The following is a 25542-nucleotide window of genomic DNA, read 5'->3' as shown; positions in this document are numbered from 1 at the left end:
TTTACTTTACTTTTTGGATGTAATGCAGTTGGTTTACCCGACTTTCTGGATCGAATGTAGTCTAGATGTCCCTGAGCAAATATGTTTTTAAATTATAAAAATGCAGTGTCATATATTTTATACTTGTATTTTAAAACTTTTAGCTTTATCAAAAATGAATAACCATTTTCAATTTCGTTGCAACACGAAACTACAGCCGCCGCATCATTATTCCAGTTCGATCATAGAGTGCAGCAAGCACCTCTACCGGTTTCGAAACTTATTAGTTTCTCATCCAGGACAAACCCCGGCCGCGGCGTGCAGTTACGGATTGCAACGAACGAAATGGCAGGGATGCTCTAGCGGCAACTGCTATCAAAAAACTAAGTTTTCAATCTAATAGCACATAAGACAACATCAAAAAATGTTACCCTACATCCTACCAGATTGAAAACAATAGAAACCTTCTCTGGTAACACCTCAGAGGCTTCTACAATTTGCAAGCCATAACGGATGCTGAGACTAAGGAAGTAAAAGTCCCTCAAATAAAAGTAAAATTCCCTCATCTTAGTCTCAGCATCCGTTATGGCTTGCAAATTGTAGAAGCCTCGAAGGTGTTACCAGAGAAGGTTCCCATTGTTTTCAGTCTGGTGGGATGCAGGGTAACATTTTTGGATGTTGTTTTATGTGCTATTAGATTGAAAACTTAGTTTTTTTTTGTGTTTTTTAGCTTTATGTCTACCATATTGATGAGAAGATATTGCAATTGTAAATCAAGATAAAATCTGTTTAAGGTGAAAAACGGGGAAATTAAAAACAAAAATAAAGTGCTTTATCCTTTATTTAATTATAAAATAGCATTCATAAACTATATATTATATGCCAGGGGTGGCCAAACTGCGACTCGCGAGCCAGATGCGGCTTTTTAAATTTTTGATTACTTGTGGCCTTCGATAAAAAATGTACCTGAGTTCGTTTTCAATTTTGTGTTATATTAAGAAAAAAAATATCGTTCCATGCTATGTGTTTCAAAATGTGTTTTAAATTACTGATAACAAATATGAAAGACTAAATGCAACTTTGTAACAAATTCCATTTCCATCCAAGCTAAGAATGATATGACACATCGAAAACTGCGCGAATGAGCATTAAGAGTGGCGTGACATAAAAGTCAGTAATCAACCGACTCCAAACTGATTTGTATAACTCTTGCTACGGATAGAATGAATTTTTTATTACCAATATATGATCAAAACAACATCTGGAGAATTTAAATTAATGGAGAAGCAAGAAGATCAAGCTCGAATATAATATTATAAGTCGACGCCGATTACCGAATTTTGGAAATTTGCACCAGAATCGAAGTACCCTAAATTAAAAAAGGATGCTTGTCGAATTATTTCCATATTAAGAACAACGTACTTGTGTGGACAATTTTGTTCCATTTTAAAATACGTGACATCCGAACACCGACCAGTATTAAATAACCAGCATTTAAAAGATTTACTGAAAAGTGCTGCCACAAATTATTCACCACATTGTAAGTAATTGTTAAAAGAAGGAAAATAAATGGAGGTAATTAAGTTCTAATATTTAGTACATAATTTTATTTCTGCTTTCAATAAATAAAATTTCTGTTAAAAAAATTGTAAATACTTTCTTTACAATATACTTTTTGAATACGTATTTAACCCATTAAGCGCCGTAGATGCGAAAACGCAACATTTTGAAAGTATTTTTTTAGAATATTCTTCATGTGTTTTAATTCTTAAAGGTTTAATGACATTGAAATATTTTATAGAACAAATATACAGAGAGGGGCTAAATTATGGAATAAATTAATTTTATCTAAAATGGACGACTTTGGAGAAAAATCGCGAAACAGGTCGATTTTTATTTTTAAATTACAATTTTTTTGCATATATTTCATACTAGTGACGTCATCCATCTGGGCGAGATGACGTAATCAATGATTTTTTTAAATGGGAATAGGGGTCGTGTGGCACCTCATTTGAAACGGTGTTAAATTCTCTATTCAGTAATATAAATAATAATATCATTATTTATAGAGGGTGACCAAAAAAATAATTTTTGAATTAAATTAATTGCCGCAAAAAGAAGAATGTATGTAATTTATTTAACTAAAAATACATTGTATTGCTGTCAGTAAATAGAAAAAAATGCTTATTTCAGAAAAAAACATTTCTTTTCGCTTAAATTAAATCACAAACAGCTATCCAACCTTAAATCCCACCTACCACTTGGCAGTTTGAACATTTAATTTAAGCGAAAAGCAATGTTTATTTGCCAAATAAACATTATTTCCTATTTTCTGACAGTGATAGAATGTATTTTGAGTTAAATAAATTGCATACATTCTTCTTTTTTCGTCAATTAATTTAATTTAAAAATTTGTTTTTTGGCCACCCTGTATAAATAATGATATTAATGTTTATATTATTGAATAGAGAATTGAACACCTTTTCAAATGAGGTGCCACACGGCACCTATTCTCATTTAAAAAAATCATCGATTACGTCATCACGCCCAGATGAATGACGTCACTAGTATGAAATATATGCCAAAAAATTTTAATTTAAACATCAAAATCGACCTGTTTCGGGATTTTTCTCTAAAGTCGTCCATTTTAGAGAAAATTAATTTATTCCTTAATTTAGCCCTTCTCTGTATTTAACTGTTTATAATTTATAAAAAAAATTACTTTCGCTATTTTTTAAGTGATTAGTCATGACTATATAATCTTCTTGTAAAATTTTCTCTTTGCTTATACATATACTGGTTTACAAAATTTTTATAAAGTATACACTGCATATTTAGTAATAACCAAATCAAAAAATTTAATTGCATTCAAACTTATAGTTGTGTTTTCACATCTATGACAGAATCTGTTAAAAAATTAATGAAATAATTTTTACACTTTTATGGATTATGAGATTTATTTCAAAATTAAAAGTACAAAAGTAGTAAAACTAAATAAAATATTTCTAAAAAACTATAAAACTTAATATTACAATTTATGAAAGCTGTCAAAACATACAGAGTGTAAATGTACATTGCACTTTTGGCACATACAGGGTGTCCCGGAAAATAGTGCGTTCCTTTAAGGTATGGAGAGAATACACAATTTAGAACAAAAAAGTCCTATACCATTTTTTTCTAAAGTTAACCATTTCCAAAAAAAGATAACATTGTTTTCCATATACCTGTATTTTAATTTTTGGAAATTTTAATAAACTGGCAACATCGTACGCACTACGGAATAATAACAGATAAGAACTCGTTTGTGATTTACAGTATTTAAAAACAATCCAACCTAATAGTAGGTATTTATTTACTATTTGTTTACTAACATTTTTTCTTTTGAAATGTATTGAAATACCTATTGCATAATTTTAAACGAATTACACATCTTTTAACTGAACTAGTATTATGTATTTACTAAGGTTTAAATGTGTTGAATGTTGAGTATTGCTGAGGGCTTTAACTAAATTACATAGTTTATAGTGGAACTTAAATACCCCAGATAATGTCTCAGTAATTTGTTTACTTGTGAACTGAAATAATTAAGTTGTACTTACTTGAAAATAATTACTATACCGAATAGATGTTCCAGGTAAACCACAAAACATTTTGAAAGAAATTAATTATAGTATGCCTCTCCATTTAGTGATCTGCCATAAATAATCAACGTAATAACATAATAGGTAATACACTCACGATTCGAAAACATTTTCGACATTGACACTAAACAAACAGGATTCTTTAAAACTATCTGTTTACTATCTGTCTTCTATCTATTTACATGGGACTGTCTATGCTTAAATTTGCGTACCGCACATAGTTGTCAGATTTAAATTTGAATACCAAAATGCATTTTAATTTTTTGGTCAAACGGTTGCATTTAGAAAAAAATGTTATAAGAGTTTTTTGTTCTACATGGTGCCTTTTACCTATACCTTTAAGGAACGCACTATTTTCCGGGACACCCTGTATATGTTTATGGTTTGGCTTTTACATTGTCTGCATCTTTTTCTTGACTTCTCAGATTGCGGTATTACAATGTGGATCACTTTGTCAGCTCTAATTCTTTCGGCAATTCTGAATTGGTTGGCCTTCCTTGTCCTTTGTATGTAGAAGCTGATGTACGCTCATCTTCGCTGGCTGAGGATGAATTACCTTCTTTTGATTTTATAAGCGCGTTAAGAGCGAAACTGTAATTGCGATATTGTAGTCATTTGCCAATTTGTTCTGGGAGTGTTGATGTTGATTTACACGATAACGGCATAGCCAATTAACGTATAAGAGTAAGAGGAAAGAAATGGCGGTGGCCTCTTTTTATAAATATTATAGACAGTACATTCGTCAATGCATGGAAAATTTATAAATTGGCAAATTATTCTAAAATATCGCAATTATAATTCCACTCTTATATTGTTATGGCGCTCATAAAATCAGAAGACGGTAATTTATTCTCAGCCAGCGAGGATGAGGGTACATCAGCTCCTAAATACAAAGGACGAGGAAGGCCAACAAATTCAGAATTACCAAAACAAATGAGAATGACAAAGTAAACCACATCGTAATACAACACCATGAAAAACCAAGAAAAAATGCAGACAATGTAAAAGCCAAACCATATATGTCAAAAGTGCAATGTACATTTACACTCTGTATGTTTTGACAGCTTCCATAAATTGCAATATTATGTTTTATAGTTTTTTAGAAATATTCTATTTAGGTTTTCTACTTTTGTACTTTTAATAATTTTTGAATAAATCTCATAATTCATAAAAGTGCATTTCATTAATTTGTTAACAGATTCCGCCGTTGATGTGAAAATGCAACATTATTTGAGCCGTGAGAGCAAAAGTGGTGTAAGACCTGTTTGCTATTATGCTAATTTCAGTACTAAAAATATTAGATAGTCGCGCGAGTCAATTTAGTATGTGGGTCTGTGTTTGCAACTATCTTTATTTTAAATTAGCATGTAGGCATGCAATTTTGTATTGATAACTTAACCTACCTGAAGTTTGTTTTATTATTAGAGTATGTAAATAAAACAAGCAGGTAAATAATGATATTAAAAATTAGCTAAAATTATGTGCAGTAGCTTTAATAATGTAATAATGATTTATTATGACAATTAAGAAAAAAGATCATACACTTCTTAAAAAAACCGTATATTATGGAAAAAAAAATGGACCAACAGAAGAGGGTTAGGCAAAGGAATATTAAATATGTTAAATGAAGAATTATTAGTATAACATCCTTTGGCACATAAGTTTTTTATGAATGAATAATAATTTGTTTAAAAAATTATTTGGACATATATAATCAATTTGCTTTATATAGCTCGATTAAACTTTCTACTGGATTATAACTACATATATTTAAAAACAAAATATAAACATAATCTTACTTTTAATTAATATTTCATCATTTTTAAATTTTAAATAAATTCTAAAATTTAAAAATGATGGATTTCCCTTTATAAGAGTTTCTCTTATTATTTTTTTAATCTTCTAGCAATAAAAAATATTCTGTATCTAAATTTAGTCTTACACCAGTTTAATGAAAATCATAAACGGCAAATATTAATTCAACATATTTGTTGTAAAAGTAGCGTAAGTCATTACTATTTAGTAATATTACTGCAAAAGTGGTGAAGTCATTTGAGAGGCTAATAAAATCTCCATTATGGAAATTATTACGTAAAAATACATACTATAAGCATGAGCAATATAGTATACATTCACTTGTACAAACAACAAATTCCATAAAAACCTTCGTGTGTACAGAGTTTCTAGTAGAGCACTAATTTGATGAGAACTTGATTCTTTGACTTACACCACTTTTGCTCTCAGCGGCTCACTTTTAAGAACACCCTGTAACCTAAAAAAGATTATATCCAAGTTTGTCTTTAAAAGATCATAAATAACTAATAAGGTACCCGACTCAAATGAGGCCCAGTTCCAAATAAAGCCCAGCGATTGTTTTTACTCAACAAAATTGAATATTTCTCAAGGTGATGTTTGTCTCTGGACGCTACTGGCATCTAATGGATAAATCTGAACTTAAATTGAGTTTAAGTGTGATGTGTGATTACGCCATGTTGGTGACAGTTGCTTGTCCACACACGCTAGGCGTACATCAAACTACTATTTTCAGGTATTTATGAATTTACTGATAAGTTTCGAAGTAAAAGTGATGTAGTAAACATTCGAAGTAAAAGTGATGGATAATTGGTTATACAGGGTGTTTCATTAGTAATTGCCCATATCGTAACTGGAGAAACCTTAGCCCAAAATACGAAGATTTAACCCAAAACACTTAAATAAAATATTCTTCCTTACCGAGATACAGAGTGTTTTATTACAAATGTTCTGAAATGATTTTAGCCCATTGTTAAAGCACCTTTTAATATTTTTTGTTCAAACTTGACACACAGATTACACATGCTAGGATACTTTAACTAGTGTTAAAAGATAGTTTTCCGCTGTTACCAGAAACATACTGTAGGGATATAATATACTTCATTTTCGCCTCTTTTCCCCCTCACAATCTATGCCACTGTCGTAATAATCATTTCAGCATGTTTTTTTTGATTCCTTGTTACTTTTTACATAAATATCATCCTTTTGTCTCATTGCGATAAAGTAAGTAGTTTTCAAGTTATTTCCGTTTAAAGATAATGGACTCCATAAGACTATGTATTTTAAACTACACTCAATAAGATTACGTGTCTAAAATACATAATTTTATTGAATCCATTGCATTAAAACGCAAATAACTTGAAACCTACTTACTCTACTTACGTAAAAAGTAACGAAGTATCAAGAAAACATGCTGAACTGATTATTACGACAGTGGCGTAGATTGTAAGGGGGAAAGGGGCGAAAAGGAAGTAAATATCCCTACAGCACGCCTCTGGTAACAGTGGAAAACTATCTTTTAACACTAGTTAAAGTATCCTAACATGTGTGAACTGTGTGTCAAGTTTAAACAAAAGGTGCTTTAACAATGGGCTAAAATCCTTTTAGAACATTTGTAATAAAACACTCTGTATCTCGGTAAGGAAGAATATTTTATTTAAGTGTTTTGGGTTAAATCTTCGTATTTTGTGCTAAGGTTTCTCCAGTTACGATATGGACAATTGTTAATGAAACACCCTGTATACGATCTGTTAGTTTATAATTTGTACAATAGACATCATTTAAAATAATCTACTGTAACGTTCAAGTATTTATAGTTTTTCATAAAAATATAGAACAAGACATGGGTAAAGAAGCTGTTCCTATTACGGCCCACCGGTAGAGTCCTAAGCAAGACCCACGGGTCTTATTTGGTGCCTGTATAGTTTCAGCAATGTTTATTTATTTAAAGTCAGTTTTGATGACTATATACACCAGAGTCTTTTTAAATCGTTCTTAATACCTTTTTTAAATGAAATTTTTTTAGTATACCTACGAGTGATTCCATTTGAAACCACTCAATTTTGGATCCAAAAAATTCTTGGGTCTTCGTTTTGTCTGAAGCTTGGTGTATAGCTTCTGCGTAAGGGTACATATGGTTGCCCCTGAACATGGTGAAAATGTTAACATAGTTTCATGTGAAAACGCACTAGGCCAAGTCATACCTTCAATGATTATCTTCAAAGGATAAAGAATGCAGCCCAAATGGCAAATTAATCTTCCAGCTGGTTAGACCATTGAAATGACAGAGAAAGGATCAATGACAACATTAACATCAACCTTTATAAAATGGGTGCATCACTTTGCAAAGTTCAAACTGCAAGGTCCCGTTTTACTTATTTTCAATGGAGCTAAGTCTCACTTAGACGCAGGTATTGTTGATGCAGCTGACTTAAACGGAATTACATACTTTTTTATTCCTGGCACCACCCACGAGCTACAGCCCATGGACAAATCTGTATTTGCGACTTTTGAAGAATATTGGGACCAAAAGGTTTTGTTGTACTGGGCCATCACAAAAACTGACCAAGAGCGTACGATTAATAAAAGAATTTTCGGAAAAATATTTTCCAAAGTCTGGCCAAGAGCTGCTTTTGGGTTTCGTGCCACAGGCATCTATTCTAATGTTATCCCGGAACAAGCATTTACTACATCTGAACTTTCCAGGCGACATAACGTAAATAATGAAGAAACACCTCAAAATCGAGGGCCAATAGCAGTAGGTACTAAGACACCAATGATACAAGAGCGAGATCAAGAAAAAAAATCTCCTCCTAAGATTTATTCTTCAGATTCAAGTACAACTTCAGTTTCTGACATCTTATCTTTTCACACTTTTTTTTAGGAAATTCTTCCTACCCCTAAAGTGAAAAAGACAATTGTCCAGCCACGAGCAAAATCACATATATAGAGCTGTTACAGTAACTAAAGCTCTATTTACTACTAAGGACGATAAAAATCAAGACAAAAACCTACTAAGGATGGGGGAAAAGAGACGAAACCGAAAAAAGGAGAAGATATAAAACTAAAATCACTCAATGACAAGCAAAATAAAGGAAAAATTAAACCTTCCTTAAAAGATAGATACTCTTCAAGCAGGTCCAAGTAGCATGCAGTCTAAGGTAATGCAGGAGAAAAAGAAGATAGCTGGTTTTGCTACTTATGTCAAGAGGACAGAATAGCAGATATGAGGCTGTGCACAAATCGCCTTAAATATGTTTACGAAGAATGTTTAGGACTAATAAGCAGAAACAAAATACCTACATTTTTTTGTCCAAAGTGTGATTTGTAGGCTGCAGATTATTACAAAACTCTAAAATTTCTTAAAGGTTAATAAACGTGTTTCTGATTTAATACATGCCTTTATTTAATGGATATCTTGCAATAAAATATCCCAAAAACAGTTAACAATATGTATCTGATTTTATAAACATCTAAGATCATAAATCAAATAAATGAACAAAATAAAACAATTAAAAAACAGGTGGGCGTTATTTGGATTAACTAGTGGACCATTTTTGGAATCATTGTACCCAATAAGGCCACAACACGGCTTTTGCAAAAACCGTTATCATTTTAAATGCATTAAAATTGGATAAACTTTACCATAGTAAAATAAAAGAGCATAAACCTTCCATTCGTTTTCCACTGCTTTGAGTAATTAAGTAGAATATTTGATAATTATTTAAAAATAATTAAATAACGCGGGCCTTATTTGGGTCGCATACCTTATCATTTTTATAAAAAACTTACATATTTCATACCTTGGCGGTTAGTGGGTTAATTGAGGCTCGCGAAAAATTGTAACTTGTGAAAAGTGGCCCCAAGTGTCAATGAGCTTGGCCACCCCTGCTATATGCTATTTAACATGGAAATTGTCATAAATAAAAAATAATAATGTATTAAAACCAAACAGATAATGGGTATTGCACAGGATATGTAGGAATGCTAGCAATTTCGTTCGTCAACAGAAGATGTGGATGGCGTACCAGTTCCTGAACCGAATTTCTGATCACCATCACAAATATATTTTCCAGAAACGAACCTTCGTTTGACTAGGGATAGCCGATAGCCGGGACCTACTAGTTGGAAATCAATTCCTGAGAGAGTTGTTCCTTCGCAGTTGAACTGAATAATCACAGTTTGTGGAGACCCAGGACCGTTTTCAAGATCATAACGAGCGGCAACTGAACCTACTCCATGATTCTCGGAGTGTTGGGAGAGCTCAGTGAACTTCCAAATAATCCGGTTATGTTCATTAGGCCTAAAAGAGAACAAACAGAAATAAATATTCCTATCAGCTACATATCAGTTTTCAGTTCGTTCAGAGGTAGTCATATTTATAAACCCTCTGAGGATCTCTAATGAGAGTCAAACGTACGTAAGGGAGTTTATGACGCTTTCTGAACGAACTGAAATATGAGACGTCTCTGGATTTCGTTTTGCAGCGAATTATTTTGTATTAAAAATGAATAACCATTTTCAATTTCGTTGCAACACGAAACTACAGCCGCAACATATTCCAGTTCAGAGAGTGCAGCAAGCACCTCTACCGGTTTCGAAACTTATTAATCTCTCATCACGAGGCACATATGCTGCTCTCTCTGACAAAACTAGGACAAACCCCGGCGTGCAGTCACGGACTGCAACGAACGAAATGGCAGGGATGCCCTAGCGGCAACTGCTAGCAAAAGACATAAGTCTTCAATCTAATAGCACATAAAACAACACCAAAAAATGTTGTTCCACATCCTACCAGACTGAAAACAATGGCAATCTTCTCTGGTAACACCTCCGAGGCTTCTACAATTTGCAAGCCATAACGGATGCTGAGACTAAGGAAGATGAGGGAATTTTACAATTTATAATTCACGTCCCATCTACTCAGCGCGGTAAAGTTCCAATGAGAATGGCTCCCTTCATATTCCAATCAGAGTAAACATGTAAATCAAAAATGAATATGAATAACAATTTTCAAATTCGTTGCAACACGAAACTACAGCCGCATCATTATCCCAGTTCAATCAGAGAGTGCAGCAAGTACCTCTACCGGTTTCGAAACTTATTAGTCTCTCATCAAGAGGCACATATGCTGCTCTCTCTGACAAAACTAGGACAAACCCCGGCGTGCAGTCAGAGAGAGCAGCATATGTGCCTCCTGATGAGAGACTAATAAGTTTCGAAACCGGTAGAGGTGCTTGCTGCACTCTCTGATTGGACTGGAATAATGATGCGGCTGTAGTTTCGTGTTGCAACGAAATTGAAAATGGTCCGGTCCTGCTTTCGCCAACAATACAAGTGTAGTAATTAGCTGCGAAATTAAACTCAATTTTGGGTGGTTTCAAGTGAACTTATTACAAAAGTTTAGTGTAAAGTGATTCTGTTATAAATAGTCGACCCAACCACATAATAAAATAGGGTAAGTGTTTAAAAGACTACAAGACAAAGTGAAATATATAATTAAATTTTTAATATGCAAATACAGCTCCGAATGGATGAAATGGCTGACTTTGCGTAAATCGCGAATATTATTGGAATTTTATTGATAGACAGTAAAAGTGAACAGAGCCGTACTTAGGCATAGTAAAATTTATTAAATTTTAGACTTGAATTGAATATTATCAAATTATTAATTATTCCAATATAGACCATGTTTAACTCTAATTTAGACAGTGATTCAACTGATGATTCTACTTCTAAAAGGAGGAGAGAAGATAATGGAAAAGAAAGAGAGCTTTTTGAAATAAGTAAGAAGACAAATAGAACACCAGTTAAACATAATAAAGATGAAAAGATCGACAAACTATTGGAGTTGATGAATGAGATGAGAAAAGAAATGCAAGAAATGAGGAGTGATACAAAAGAAATGCGAAGAGAGCAGAAAGAAATGCGACATGAAGTTAATCAAATAAATCAGAAACACCAATTTATAAAAGAAGAATACGAAAGAATGAAAAAAGAAAACGAGATGATGAAACGAGAAGTAAGCAGCTTGAAGCAAAACGTGGAGAGAATAGAAAAAGAAAAGAAAGAAAATAATGTGGTGATAACCGGCCTCCAAATACAGACAGAAGACTCAAAAACATTAAAAAATACTATGACCAATTTTCTTGCGAAAAAATTAGAAGTACAAGTTCAGGTAAAACAGCGAGAAAAATAGGAGACAGAATATGTAAGCTGGAGTTTGATAATGCGGAAGACAAAGAAAAAATCATGCAAAATAAATCCAAGCTGCAAAAAATTAGAGACCAACGCATATATATTAATCACGACCTAACTGCAACAGAAAGAGAAATGCAGAAAAATATAAGACAGAGCCAAGGAAGAAAAAATGAAAGGGAATCTAGTGAGAATTGGGTTCAACAAACTAACTATAGGAAAGGAAGAGTGGAAATGGAACAGGAACGAAAGAAAACTAAAACAAACAAAAAACTAAGAGTAAATGATAGACTGGAACATAAGGTAACGAACATGGCAATGGATAAGGATACAAGTACAATAAATCATAAACGACAGGAAAGAGAAGGACAAAAAAGAAAAGAGGAAGAAAGAAACAAGGAGAACAGATAAGAAATGTGGATGCTGGGAACCTGGAATATTAGAAGTATACAAGGCAAAGAAAAAGAACTGGAGATGGAGTTTGAAGAAACAGGACTAGATATACTAACAATAACTGAAACTAAGAAAAAAGGACAAGGAATGGTAAAAACAGAAAATGATAATGTCTTAATATATAGTGGAATAAAAGAAAACAAAAGAGCAGCGGCAGGGGTGGGATGCATAGTGCACACCAGACTAACAGACCAAATAAGTAACTGGAAAGCCTGGTCAGAGAGAATACTATCGGTTGAAATGAAAGATAAAGGCAAGAATCTAAAAACAATAATAATTGTATATGGTCCAAACGAAGACGACTCGGCTTATAATAAGGATAAATTCTGGGAAGAATTAGCATTGGTCACGGAACAAGCAAAAGGAGATATATTTTTAGCAGGAGACTTTAATAGCAGAGTAGGAGCAAATAACCATGAATATAAAGAGGTATTAGGAAAATATGGAGAAACAGCATGAAACAGTAATGGTATAAGAATGCTAGATTTCTGTATGATGCACAATTTAGTAATAACTAATACATTTTTTGAACACAAAAACATACACAAATACACAAGAGAAGTTAAAAGTAGAGAAGAAAAATCGATAATTGATTACATGTTAGTAGAAAAAATTAACAAGAAAAACGTAATAGACACAAAAGTTAGAAGGGGTCCAGAAATAGGGAGTGACCACTATTTAGTAATAATGAAAATAAAACAAAATATGTCAGATAATAACAACACTCACAAAATGCAAGAAATGAAGAAAGAATATGAAACTATTAGGTCATATACCTAAGTTGAGAAATACAGAGAATTCTGAGACGTACCAGATGATCATACATCAAAAACTAGAAAATACTAAAGAAAATAGAGAGAGTCAAAACGCTGAACAATTATGGAACTACTTCAAAGAGATAATACTAAATACGGCGACAGAAGTATGCGGAACAAGTAAAAAGAGCAATAAAAGAAAGCAAAATGCTTGAAAAATATACTTATAAAACAAAACACCAGAAAAATATGAAGAATATAAAACACACAGGAGACTAGTAAAAGAACTGGTTACAAAGGCAAAGAAGGACAAATGGACAGAATTTGGAGAAAATATGAAAAAAAAACAGTAAAGAGAACCAAAAACTGTTCTATGGACTATTAAAATCAATGAGAAAAGAAAAAAATCAAGAAATAAAAAACATAAACAATAAAACTGGCGAAATTCTTACAGAAGAAAATGAAATAATGAACAGATGGAGAGAATATTTCCAAGAGCTACTACAAACTCACAGCTATCAAGAAGAAAACAATGTAGAGAACCAAAGAATAGAAGTAGACAATGTAGACCCTATAACCATAAATGAACTGCAAGAAGCTATTGCAGAAATGAAAAACGGAAAAGCACCAGGGTATTATCAGCAACAGGAGAAAAAAAATGTATATGGCTTACATAGATCTTGAAAAGGCTTTTGACACGGTACCAAGGCAAAAATTATGGGAAATATTAGAGAAGAGAGGCATAAGTAACAAAATGATCAGGGTAATTAAGAACATTTACAACAACAATGTGAATTATATCATCAGAACATCAAAACCATTTACTACGAACAAGGGACTGAGACAAGGAGGAGGATTAAGTCCAACACTATTTATAATTTACATGGATGAGCTAATTAAAGAATGTAAAGTAAAAGTGAAAAAAATGCATGTGGGTTATAGAAATTTAAGAAGAGTAGACATTTCAGAAGGAGCATTCGCCGACGTCGTCATATTGGCCGTTCAGAAGGAGCATTCGGCCAATATGACGTCGTCATATTGGCCGAAAATGAGAAACAACTACAAAGAAATATAGAAATATGGAATGAAACACTAAAAAAATATGGAATGACACTTAATAAAAATAAAACAAAATTTATGGTTATGGGGAAAAAGAAGAAGAAGAAAAGATAAACATAAAAGTAGAAGTAAATATAGAACAAGCACGAACATTCCAATACTTAGGAGTAGAATTAGAAGACAACGGAAGACAGGAAACAGAAATTAATAACAGAATTCAAAAAACAATGAACCTATACCATGCAATGAGCAATAAATTCATAAATAAAAAATAAATAACACGAAAAACAAAAATTAATGTGTTCAAGTCAATATATAGACCTGTATTAACCTTTGGTTGCGAGTCATGGGTACTAACAGAACGACAAAAGAGTAAAATACAGGCAGTAGAAATGAAATACCTTAGACGAGTTTGAGGAGTTACCAAAAGAGATAGACTACGAAACACTCAAATAAGAGAAGATCTGGAAATCGAGTCAACGTTAGAATTTATAGAGAGAAGGCAACTCAGTTGGTGGGGTCATCTTCAGAGAATGGATCAGACAAAACCGGTGAAAGAAATTTGGCAGGCAAAAACGCGAAGAAGAAAGAAGAAAGGTAGACCACGACAAACATGGGATAGAACACTAGGCAAAATAATCGAGAAAAGGGGAACAACGTGGATAGAAGCAAGGACGCTGGCTAGAAATAAGAAGGAATGGGTCAAATTTGTACATAATATAAATGTATAGCAGTTATTAGTTAAAGGACATCGCACATATCTTATGGAAAATATAATGTCACTCAAATTCAATAAAACTTATACGAATAGATTCGTTTTAAAGTAACGGTCAAATCTTATCATTGCGCCAACTCTTAATTACGTATAATTACGGCGCAAATTGCAATTAAAGTTTATCGAAATCACATTTTTTGAGTCAGTAAAAGGGTCAGTTACCATCACTATTGCTCTGGGTGCTATTCAAAAGAGCTTAAAACCCCGCTGGGCCTAAGCGGATTAGTGAAACTAATCCGCTGATTTATGGAGTACCGACAATTTGGGTGTTTTAAAATATTTTTTCTCTCTCTAACTTATGCACGTACCCATTTGATTCCAGATTTATTTATATCAATTTCTGCTCTTATTATTGAAAATATAAAGTTGGCGCAATGATAAGATTTGACCGTTAATTTAAAACGAATCTATTCGTATAAATTTTATTCAATTTGAGTGACATTATATTTTCCATAAGATGTGTGCGATGTCCTTTAAGATTAAGTTGTTTTTGTATTGTATTATAATGTAACATAATGTAATGTATTGTCGCCTTACACCACTATGTGGTAAAAAGGTTTTTTTTTGAAAATATATATTCATTTTTGATTTACATGTTTACTCGATTGGAGTATGAAGGGAACCATTCTCCTTGGAACTTTACCGCTCTGAGGAGATGGGACGTGAATTATAAATTGTAAAATTCCCCCATCTTCCTTAGTCTCAGCATCCGTTATGGCTTGCAAATTGTAGAAGCCTCGGAGGTGTTACCAGAGAAGGTTCCCATTGTTTTCAGTCTGGTAGGATGTGGAACAACATTTTTTTTGGTTTTGTTTTATGTGCTATTAGTCTTTTGCTTATATGACTTAGTTTTTTTGATAGCAGTTGCTGCTAGGGCATCCCTGCCATTTCGTTCGTTGCAATCAGTGACTGCACGCCGGGGTTGTCCTAGTTTTGTCAGAGAGAGCAGCATATACGTGCCTCCTGATGAGAGACTAATAAGTTTCGAAACCGGTAGAGGTGCTTGCTGCACTCTCTGATTGAACTGGAATAATGATTCGGCTGTAGTTTCGTGTTGCAACGAAATTGAAAATGGTTATTCATTTTTTATTTACATGTTTACTCTGATTGGAGTATGAAGGGAACCATTCTCGTTGGAACTTTACCGTGCTGAGCAGATGGGACGTTAATTATAAATTGTAAAATTCCCCCATCTTCCTTAGTCTCAGCATCCGTTATGGCTTGCAAATTGTAGAAGCCTCGGAGGTGTTACCAGAGAAGGTTCCCATTGTTTTCAGTCTGGTAGGATGTGGAACAACATTTTTTTTGGTGTTGTTTTATGTGCTATTAGTCTTTTGCTTATATGACTTAGTTTTTTTGATAGCAGTTGCCGCTAGGGCATCCCTGCCATTTCGTTCGTTGCAATCAGTGACTGCACGCCGGGGGTTGTCCTAGTTTTCTCAGAGAGAGCAGCATATACGTGCCTCCTGATGAGAGACTAATAAGTTTCGAAACCGGTAGAGGTGCTTGCTGCACTCTCTGATTGAACTGGAATAATGATGCGGCTGTAGTTTCGTGTTGCAACGAAATTGAAAATGGTTATTCATTTTTTATTTACATGTTTACTCTGATTGGAGTATGAAGGGAACCATTCTCGTTGGAACTTTACCGTGCTGAGCAGATGGGACGTTAATTATAAATTGTAAAATTCCCACTTCTTCCTTAGTCTCAGCATCTGTTATCGCTTGCAAATTGTAGAAGCCTCGGAGGTGTTACCAGAGAAGGTTCCCATTGTTTTCAGTCTGGTAGGATGTGGAACGACATTTTTTTGTGTTGTTTTATGTGCTATTAGATTGAAGACTTAGTATTTTGTATTAGTTTTACTCGTAACTAAGTATCGGCACCAAGTTTTCGTTGGAATTTTGTCATGATGAATAGGCAGGTAGTGAGGTGCAATTTTTAGACCTCCCCTTGTCTTCTTTTATTTATCATTCGCTTGGTTTGCAAGTAATAGAAACCACGCACAGGCGTAACCAGAAACTTGGTCTCATTAGAAGTTTTATTTCTCCGGAAATAAAACTTCGAACTGTTTTAAGCAGATGTCGCTACGGCATCGATATCGAGTTATTTTCTTTTATTTCGGTATTAGGAGACTGGATTTGTTTCAGTTCGTTCAGAGGTAGTCATATATACATACCCTGAGGATTTCTAATGAGAGTGAAACGTACATAAGGGCGTTTATGACGTTCTCTGAATGAGCTGAAATATAAGACATCCCTTGATTTCGTTTTGCAGCGAATTATTATCAAAAAAAAGTTTCTCATCCTTACCATTGAGCTGTAGGCTTGGTCTGCATAACCTTTACTGTTCCTGGTACAGGTACTGCTATAGTAACATTCAACAAAGGAGTCGGTGAACTCATGGCATGAGAATTGTACTTATAATCGATTTTTAGATCTGTATGGGCACTTGAACATTTCCAGTAAGCGACTAGTTGGAATGGACATGAGTTTGCTCCTGGTTTTGGTTTGATCTGAAAATATTTAAAAATAAACATTCTATGCGAGATATGTGTCTGCGTAAGTTGCAACGATATGGGGAAGTTTATGAAAAAAAGTTATGCTTGTTTCACACATTAAGAATTTTGAACGTGCAATGGCTGAAATAATAACACGCTCTGAGGTAATAAAAGCCATACAATCATCAGAAGATGGCAGAGCGACTGGTCCTGATGAAATTCCAACCGAAGTATACAAGCTTATAAATGATAGCAATGTTTTAGATAGAGGCTATAACTTCGTTTTTCAATACCATTTATACCAGCGGACAACTACCTACCTAATGGTTAGTCTAATTCACTGTTTACAGCCCTACCTAAGAAGACAACAGCAAAAACCTGTGCTGATTATAGAACCATCAGTTTGTTAAACCATTTATTGAAAATTTTTCTGAAGGTAATACATGGTCGTATCTACAATAAATGCGAGGAATACCTGGATGACACACAGTTTGGTTTCTTTAACGGGTTTGGAACGAGAGAGGCACTGTTTGGAATGAACATACTTACTTAAAGATGTCGCGATATATATGTAGACATATACTGTTGTTTTATTGACTTCCAAAGGCATTTGATCGTGTTAAGCACTCTATATTGATCGAAGCTCTAAAAGACATTGGCTTTGACGGCAGAGATGTTCGAATGATTGAAAATTTATATTGGAATCAAACAACATCAGTTTTAGTAGATGGTGTGGAATCACAGGCTCTTAATATTAAAAGAGGAGTACGGCAGGAATGCCTCTTGTCACCCCTGCTTTTCAACGTTTACTCCGAAAGAATTTTCAAAAAAGCACTTCCTGAAAAACAAGAGGAATACTTGTGAACGGTGAAGTCATCAACAATTTGCGATATGAGGACGATACAGTACTCCTAGCTTCTAGTCAAGAAGATCTGCAAACACTACTTGATAGTGTCGTTGAGAGCTGTAGAGAGGCAGGTCTGGATCTGAACATACGGAAAACCAAAATACTCGTAATAAGTAAACAACAGCATATAAAACTGTCTATATATGTAAATAATACCAAACTTGAGCAAGTTGATAAAATCGTTTACCTTGGACAGCAATTAAGTAAATTGTAACGCAGAAAGTCACGGTGAAATTAGATCTAGGATAGAGCACGCTAGAACCGCTTTTAGAAGGATGTCCAAGGTGTTATGTAACAGAGACCTAAAATTGGCATTGAGGATCCGCCTACTTCGCTGCTACGTGTTCTCGGTCTCACTTTACGGTGTCGAGTCCTGGACTGTGAATAAAATCGACCTAAATCGCCTTGAGGCTTTCGAAATGTGGTGCTATAGAAGAATTTTAAAAGTTTCCTGGGTGGGGAAGATTCGAAACTCCACAATACTAGAACGTCTGAGCAAGACTACTGAGATCATAAAAAGCATCAAGCAGAGAAAGCTGGAGTACTTCGGACATGTAATGAGAGGTCCCAAATATAGGTTGCTACAAAATATCATGCAAGGAAAAATAGCAGGCAAACGCAGTCCAGGACGAAGAAGAACCTCATGGTTGAAGAACTTGCGAGTTTGGTATGGTGTTGATACAAGCATGATACATGAAGAAGATGGCTGAAATGTACTATTATGTATCACTTTATCAATCAAAGATAGAGTAAAAATTTAAATTTTTAATTATAACGCGGGCACATAAATTTGATACACCCTGTATATTGATTTGTAACTATTTAGTAGAAGGTAGCTTTTACGCAGTGGGTCTATCCTAATGAGTTTTTCCCTGAAGACTTAAAGACATTTGTATATGAAGTGAAGTGAAAGTACAATTTATTTCGGATTATAATTTAAAAAGATTGTTTGTTACGGGAAAGGTAAGATCCACAGGTAGCTGTAATTATTAGTTTTTAGGAAAATAAAGGTAGAGAGATTTGGAATTTTAAGTCTGTTTGTTTTAAGCACAAGAGTATTTGTATAATTTCCGGAAAGTGATTAGGATGAGTAGAAGTATTGTTTGAAAGAATGCCTGGTTTTTCGAATGAAAAAGAGGAATGTGGGAAGAGAAATGTTTCTGATTGGCTTGGCAATTTGGAATGGGGAAAGGGAAGTTTGAATGTTGAGACAGTTTTGGAAAAGAAAAATTATTGTGTGGTCGGCATCCGAGAAAGGCAGTCGAAAGTTTTCGCGTATAGTTCAGAAGCAAGTACTAGTGGTTGTTTGATAGTGGAGAGTAGCTGAAAAGTGGAACGAGAGACAAATCAAATTGAGAAGAAAAACCTCTTTGATTCTGTAAATTCCAAGAGAGTAAGTTACAAGAGGTAAGATAGTAGAGGGCCAGCAGATCGAAAGAGTAAAAAAGTACACTTACCTAGGAACACTTATAACAGAAAATAATGACTACACTGCAGAAATAAAAGTCAGAATCGAAAAAGCACGTTCTAATTTTATAAAAATGAAAAAGGTCCTATGTAGCAAAGATTTAACATTAGCTCTTAAAGTACGCCTAACAAAATGTTACGTCTACAGTGTTCTATACTATGGAGTGGAATCATGGACGTTAAATGTAGAGACAATGAGACGACTTAACGCCTTTGAAATGTGGACCTATAGAAAAATTATGAGGGTTTCCTGGGTAGATAGAGTTACAAACAATGAAGTACTGAGAAGAATAGGTAAAGAAAAGGAAGTTGAACTTACAATTAAAGAAAAGAAGCTACAGTATCTCGGACATGTGATGCGGGGCGAGAAGTATGGTATCCTACGACTCATAATGCAGGGAAAGATAGATGGCAGAAGAAGCATCGGAAGAAGACGAATTTCATGGTTGAAGAACCTGAGAGAGTGGTTTGGATGCAGCTCGAAACAACTATTTAGAGCTACTGCCTCAAAAATTAAAATAGCTATGATGATTGCCAACCTCCGTAGCGGAGATGGCACCTGAAGAAGAAGAAGTTACAAGAACTATAGTTATTAAAATTATTTGTGACACCAAGTAAAAAAGATACTTGGGTCTCAGGAGATTATTATTGAGAGAAAGAGAGGAGAGAGTTTTGGAGTTTATTGAACGAGTACTTGTCAAAAGCGGCCTGGCTTGTGTTTTGGAGAAATAGTTGCTGGTATGCTGCTGGATTGATGCTGAGAACGGAGAGGGCTTTGATTGGTAGCCTAACATAATCAACAAGGAAGAGCTGTTTGGGTCAAGAGGAGACATCATTGTGTGTGAATCAAAAAGGTCAGTCAATAACTTATGTGATAGATGTTCTTTATAATCAGAAGTTAAAATATTTGCGTAAAAGAATATGAATTAAGGTTCCAACATTTCAATAATTTAATAGGAAGTATAAGTACATAGTTTTGCAAATACCTAAATTTGTTTGTTTAGTTTATTTTATAAATGGTATCAGGGACAAAGCGATAAATATTTGTTTTAAATTAGATTAATTATATGGTAAAAGTTTCACTTGGACAATTATGCCCACACGATTTAATTGATAGATTTTCAGAGAATTGCTTTTGATAATAAAGGTATTTGTATGTGCTTATTTATGTTTTTTCTATTTATTTCCTTTTCTTATTTTATCCCGATAAGGATCAACTGAGAGATACTGAAGCCACCCTGAGATTTTTTATTAATTGTTTATGTATGATTTGCGTCAATTCAATAATTAATTAAATAAATACTCAATTAAAATAAAAGTAATAGAAAGCATTTTATAACAGTACATAGTGGCTCGAGCAATCATATGAAATCTTTCTCCCTTCACCGAAAGTTTCAAGCGATGAAGGGAGAAAGATTCCATATGATTGCTCGAGCCACTATGTACATTTCAACCATCGCACGTTCAAAATTCTTAGTGTGTGTTTCGAGCGTTACTCTTTATAAAAAGCTCTGCGTCGTCTGAAAACTAATATGCAACCATCATATATCAAACTTGATCAATCTTATAAGAGGTATGTCAAAAAATATTAATTTCGCTCACGAGAAAATTACCTTTATATTTCACAATATCGAAAATTGTTAGGAAAAGTGGTTTGGATTTAAAAACTATGTTATCTTTTAATAATCGGCGGGCTGAAAAGTTCGTAGGCTGACACATAGATGGCTCTACTGGTATTAAATCCGTATGATTTTTAGTCAGCCCTAACCTTCAAAAGATGCGTTTATAAATTTGACAGCTGTCGAACTATTAGTTTATGAGATGTAGCATTTTAAGTGAAGCCCCTTATGTTAGTTTAAAAAAAAATGGACAAAAAGGAAGTATTTCGTACCTTAATATTTGATTGCTTTTTGGCGAAAATAAATACTGTTGAAGCCAAATCTTGGCTTGATAAACAATATTCGGAGTCTGCACAAGGAAAATAAACCGTTGAGGAATGGTTTGCTAAGTTTAAACGAGGCGAAATGAGCACCGAGGACGATGGACACAGTGGACGACCCAAAGAGGCTGTTACCGATGAAAACATCAAAAAAGTCCACAAAATAATTTTGGATGACCATAAAGTGAAGTTGTTCGAGAAAGCTGAGACAGTAAAGACATGAAAGGAACGTGTTGGATATAATATGCATGAATAATTGGGTATGCGAAAGCTCTGTGCAAAGTGGGTGCCGGGAGAGCTAACAATCAATTAAAAACAATAACGACTTGGTGTTTCTGAGAAGTATTTGAAGCTATTCAATCGTAATAAAACCGAATTTTTGCGTCGATATATTACAATGGATGACACATGGCTCCATCATTTCACACCGGAGTCTAATCGACAGTCTGCCGGGTCGACTGCACGTGATGAACCGACTCCAAAGCGTGGAAAGACGCAACAGTCGGCTGGCAAGGTTATGGCATCAGTATTTTGGAATGCGCATGGTATAATATTCATCGAGCATCTTGAAAAGGAAAAAAACATTAACAGCGACTATTAAGTTGCGCTATTGGGGCGTTTGAGCGACGAAATCCTGTAAAAATCCCCTTATTTGAAGAAAAATAAAGTGCTGATTCATCAAGATAACGCACCGTGTAACAAATTAATGAAAATGATGGCAAAATTTCATGAATTGGGATTGGAATTGCCTCCGCAGCCACCGTATTCACCAGATATGGCTTCCGGCGACTACTACCTGTTAGTTGACCTCAATAGAATGCTCGCTGGAAAGAAATTTAGCACCAATGAAGAGTTAATCGCCGAAACTGAGACTTATTTTGAGGCTAAAGACAAATTGTATTATAAAAATGTATTGAAAAGTTGTATGACCGCCATAATCGTTGTAGAGCCCTCGAAGGAAACTATTTTGAATAATGAAATCAAATTTTATCAAAAAAAAATTCATGATAACTCTTCCGTTACGATAAAAAAAGATAAGTTAATTTTCACAAAACAAAATATATTAAAAATATAATGAACATTGAAGAGTTAATAACCTTTTTTCTATCGTAATGGAAAAGTTATCACGTTGAATTGGACTCTGACGTGGAGGATGTTTTGATTTACAAATAATAACTTACAAATATACTAGGGCAGTTCGATAAGTACTTAGTCTTCAAAAGAAAAACGAAAGTTTCAGAAAAGTGGTGATTTATTTCTGAACGTAGTCTCCTTTTAGCTCGTTACATTTAACCCAGCATGGTGGAACGGGGGTAGTAACCCCCGATGATGGGGTTGATTAAGTTGAAACACTAATTACCGAAATATATTTATTTAAGCCACCATGCACGACAGTAACTAGTTGGTGCCGGGATGGATAATGTATCTACTCTAACCGGTTTCTGAATAATCTCTCTCTTTACTTTCTACGTATCTATAAATAAATCCCAATTGTTTGTTATTATTGAACATACTTGAATGTGACCGTGAATTACTAATAGTAACATAATTGCTGACTCCGTTGTTTTCAAAACGAGTGGCCTACATTACAGAAGCAATGTCACCCATTTACGTAATGTAAACAGTACATGTAAATAATATTTGTTTGAGACTTTTAAAAATTAAATCGATATGGATTACCCTTATTTTTTGGATGCTAATATAAATCCTGTACACTACCGATGCTCCACCTTCTTTAACTTCTCTGAAAAATACGTTTACTCGAGGTCTGCAAAGTAGAGGTGACATGATGAGGAGTCGAGGTGGCATGATAAACTGCTTATTCGACTTAAATGCCCGGCAAGTGACTTTTTCAAGTTTGCGAACAACAAGAAATCGTACAGGACCAAATCTGGAAAATACAGTGGATGGGACAGCAATTCGTACCCAATTCGACCATGCCGATGGCGGAGGTGGCCAAGATATCAGGAAGTTGATATAGACCACACCTTGTGTATCCCAGAAAATGGTGGCCATCACCTTTCCGGCCGATTCGACAGGATTCGCAGCACGTTTGCGAAGTGGCGTCCATTGTATCGATTGTTCCTTGATCTCTGGAATGCCAGTGGAACCATGTTTCTTTTAGGGTTATGAAACAACGTACGTCCTTTGGATTACACTTAAACAGCATCAGACACTGCTCTGAAGTGGTCTCATGGTTGCGCTTATTGTCTGGAGTGAGAAAATTCGGCACCCATATGACCCACGTGATCTTTGAGATACCTACTGTTTCAGCCATCTCACACACCTTCAGTCGGTGGTCTGCTAATACGAGATCGTGGATTTTTTTCACGTTATCCTCCGTGGTACTTATTTTCGGGTTGAAACTCGTTAAACCAGTTTTTGACGATCGTCATCGAAGGAGTCGACAAGAGTCGAATCTCCGAACGATATTGCTCTTTTTTCAATTCAAAATCCTCAGACACGCCCGCTTACAAACGCGGTCAAAACAAAACAACAAGTCCGATTCCACTGAGATTTTTACATAGGCCGTCTACAAGAATGTGTTACAAGATGGTAGGTTTCCTCTTGCGATAGTGGCGCCACTGGACGGAGAGATTAATTACTTATCGGATCACTCACGTATACAGCTCTAAAAATATGGAAATGAGGAGCCACGAAATTAAACTTACCTGATATTTCAAAATATCAACATTGAAATACGAAGCACTAGGATTTTGCTCAGACTGCTTTTTTAGTAAAGAACTTAATGCAAACATATTGAACTCAATTCCTATATGGTCAGATGCAGATTGTCCACTGTCTCTGTAATTAATAAATATTGTTAGATTTTCTTGAAAAAATAATTTTATTAACGTTTCGAATTCCACTTTGGACGTCGTTGTCAAAATACAAAATATTAATAAATTAAACAGAAATGTTGTTGCTTAGTAAGAAAATTCTTCTATTATTATTATCCCGGTTATTTATAGCGTTCTTCGCCTTCCGGTTCCCAGTTTCATTGGTCGTTCCATTCGCCAGGGTGAAGATTCCTTTCCGAAATTGCCTTCTGAATGCCGCCTAGCCAGGATTGTTTCGGCCTTCCTCCCTTCCTTCTTTCCCTTGGCGTCCATTTTAGAATTTGTTTTGGCAGTCTATCGTCGTCCATTCTTTCTACGTGGCCATACCAAATCAGTTGTCTCCTTTGAATTTCGTCTATGATGGTTGATTATATTTCTGATTTGATCATTTTGTATTCTTTCAAGCCTCGATTTTCTAGGCGATCTTCTCCAGAAGTCCATTTCCAATGCAAATAGGCGTCGTTCTAGGGATTTAGTAAGCTGCCATGTTTCGCATCCATAGAGTACTATACTTTTAAAGATGGAGTTAAAAATAAGATATTTTCTTTGATTAGATAGTTCTTTTGACCATAGCATCGGGTTTAGGCATCCAATCACCCTTTTTCCTTTCACGATCCTTTGTTCTATCTCTTTTTCGGTGCGCCCACTCTTGTTGATTGTTCCCAAATATACATATTCCTTACAGTTCTTGATTGTTTCTTGTTCGTTAACTATTAGATCTTCTACTTCAGTCCCGATGCATAAGTATTGCGTTTTGTTTCTATTTACAGAAAGGCCCCACTCTTCATGTTTGAAATAACCGTCTCTTCATGAATTCTAAATCTTCCTTATCCGCTGCTACTACGACTTGGTCATACGCGAAATGTAGAGTATACAAAGTTGTATCATCGTCAAGTTGAATTCACATCCCTGAACAAGATCGTCTCCAGTATTTTAGTGCTTCATTTAAATAGATCTTAAATAGTACTGGGGAGAGGCAACATTCTTGTCGTAATCCTTTTACTACTGGAAATTCTTCTGATAAGGTGTTGTTTAATTTGATTTTTGATGTGGCTTTATTGTACAGTTGTTTGACCGCGGCGATGATCGTGTTATTTAAGGAAGATCGTTCAAGAAACTGCCACACAGGAATCGTGCCATATGCTTTTGTGAGATCCACAAATAAAAGATATATATATATTTCCTGGCTTCTTGCAACTTTCTTTTCATTAAGTTGTGTT

At 34.5% G+C, this 25542-nt stretch overlaps 1 protein-coding gene across 5 annotated transcripts in view; it reads right to left on the bottom strand.

Annotated features, from left to right (window-relative positions):
- Positions 1 to 802: 802 nt before the first annotated feature.
- The window catches only part of LOC114329724 (F-BAR domain only protein 2), a 149559-nt gene continuing 124819 nt past the window's right edge, over positions 803 to 25542 (bottom strand). For all 5 annotated transcript variants that reach the window (XM_050663446.1, XM_050663447.1, XM_050663448.1 and 2 more), the window contains 3 exons: positions 24155 to 24287; positions 16982 to 17184; positions 803 to 9735 (listed from right to left, as the gene is read on the bottom strand). In XM_050663446.1, the coding sequence (XP_050519403.1) occupies positions 9420 to 9735; positions 16982 to 17184; positions 24155 to 24287 (652 nt within the window). In that variant the 3' untranslated portion in view covers positions 803 to 9419. The remainder of the gene's footprint in view (positions 9736 to 16981; positions 17185 to 24154; positions 24288 to 25542) is intronic.

Source organism: Diabrotica virgifera, chromosome 10 (assembly GCF_917563875.1).
Source record: "Diabrotica virgifera virgifera chromosome 10, PGI_DIABVI_V3a".
NCBI classification, from domain to species: Eukaryota; Metazoa; Arthropoda; class Insecta; order Coleoptera; family Chrysomelidae; genus Diabrotica; species Diabrotica virgifera.
Note: the sequence above shows the minus strand (reverse complement) of the source record. Positions and strands in the feature narration are given on the sequence as shown.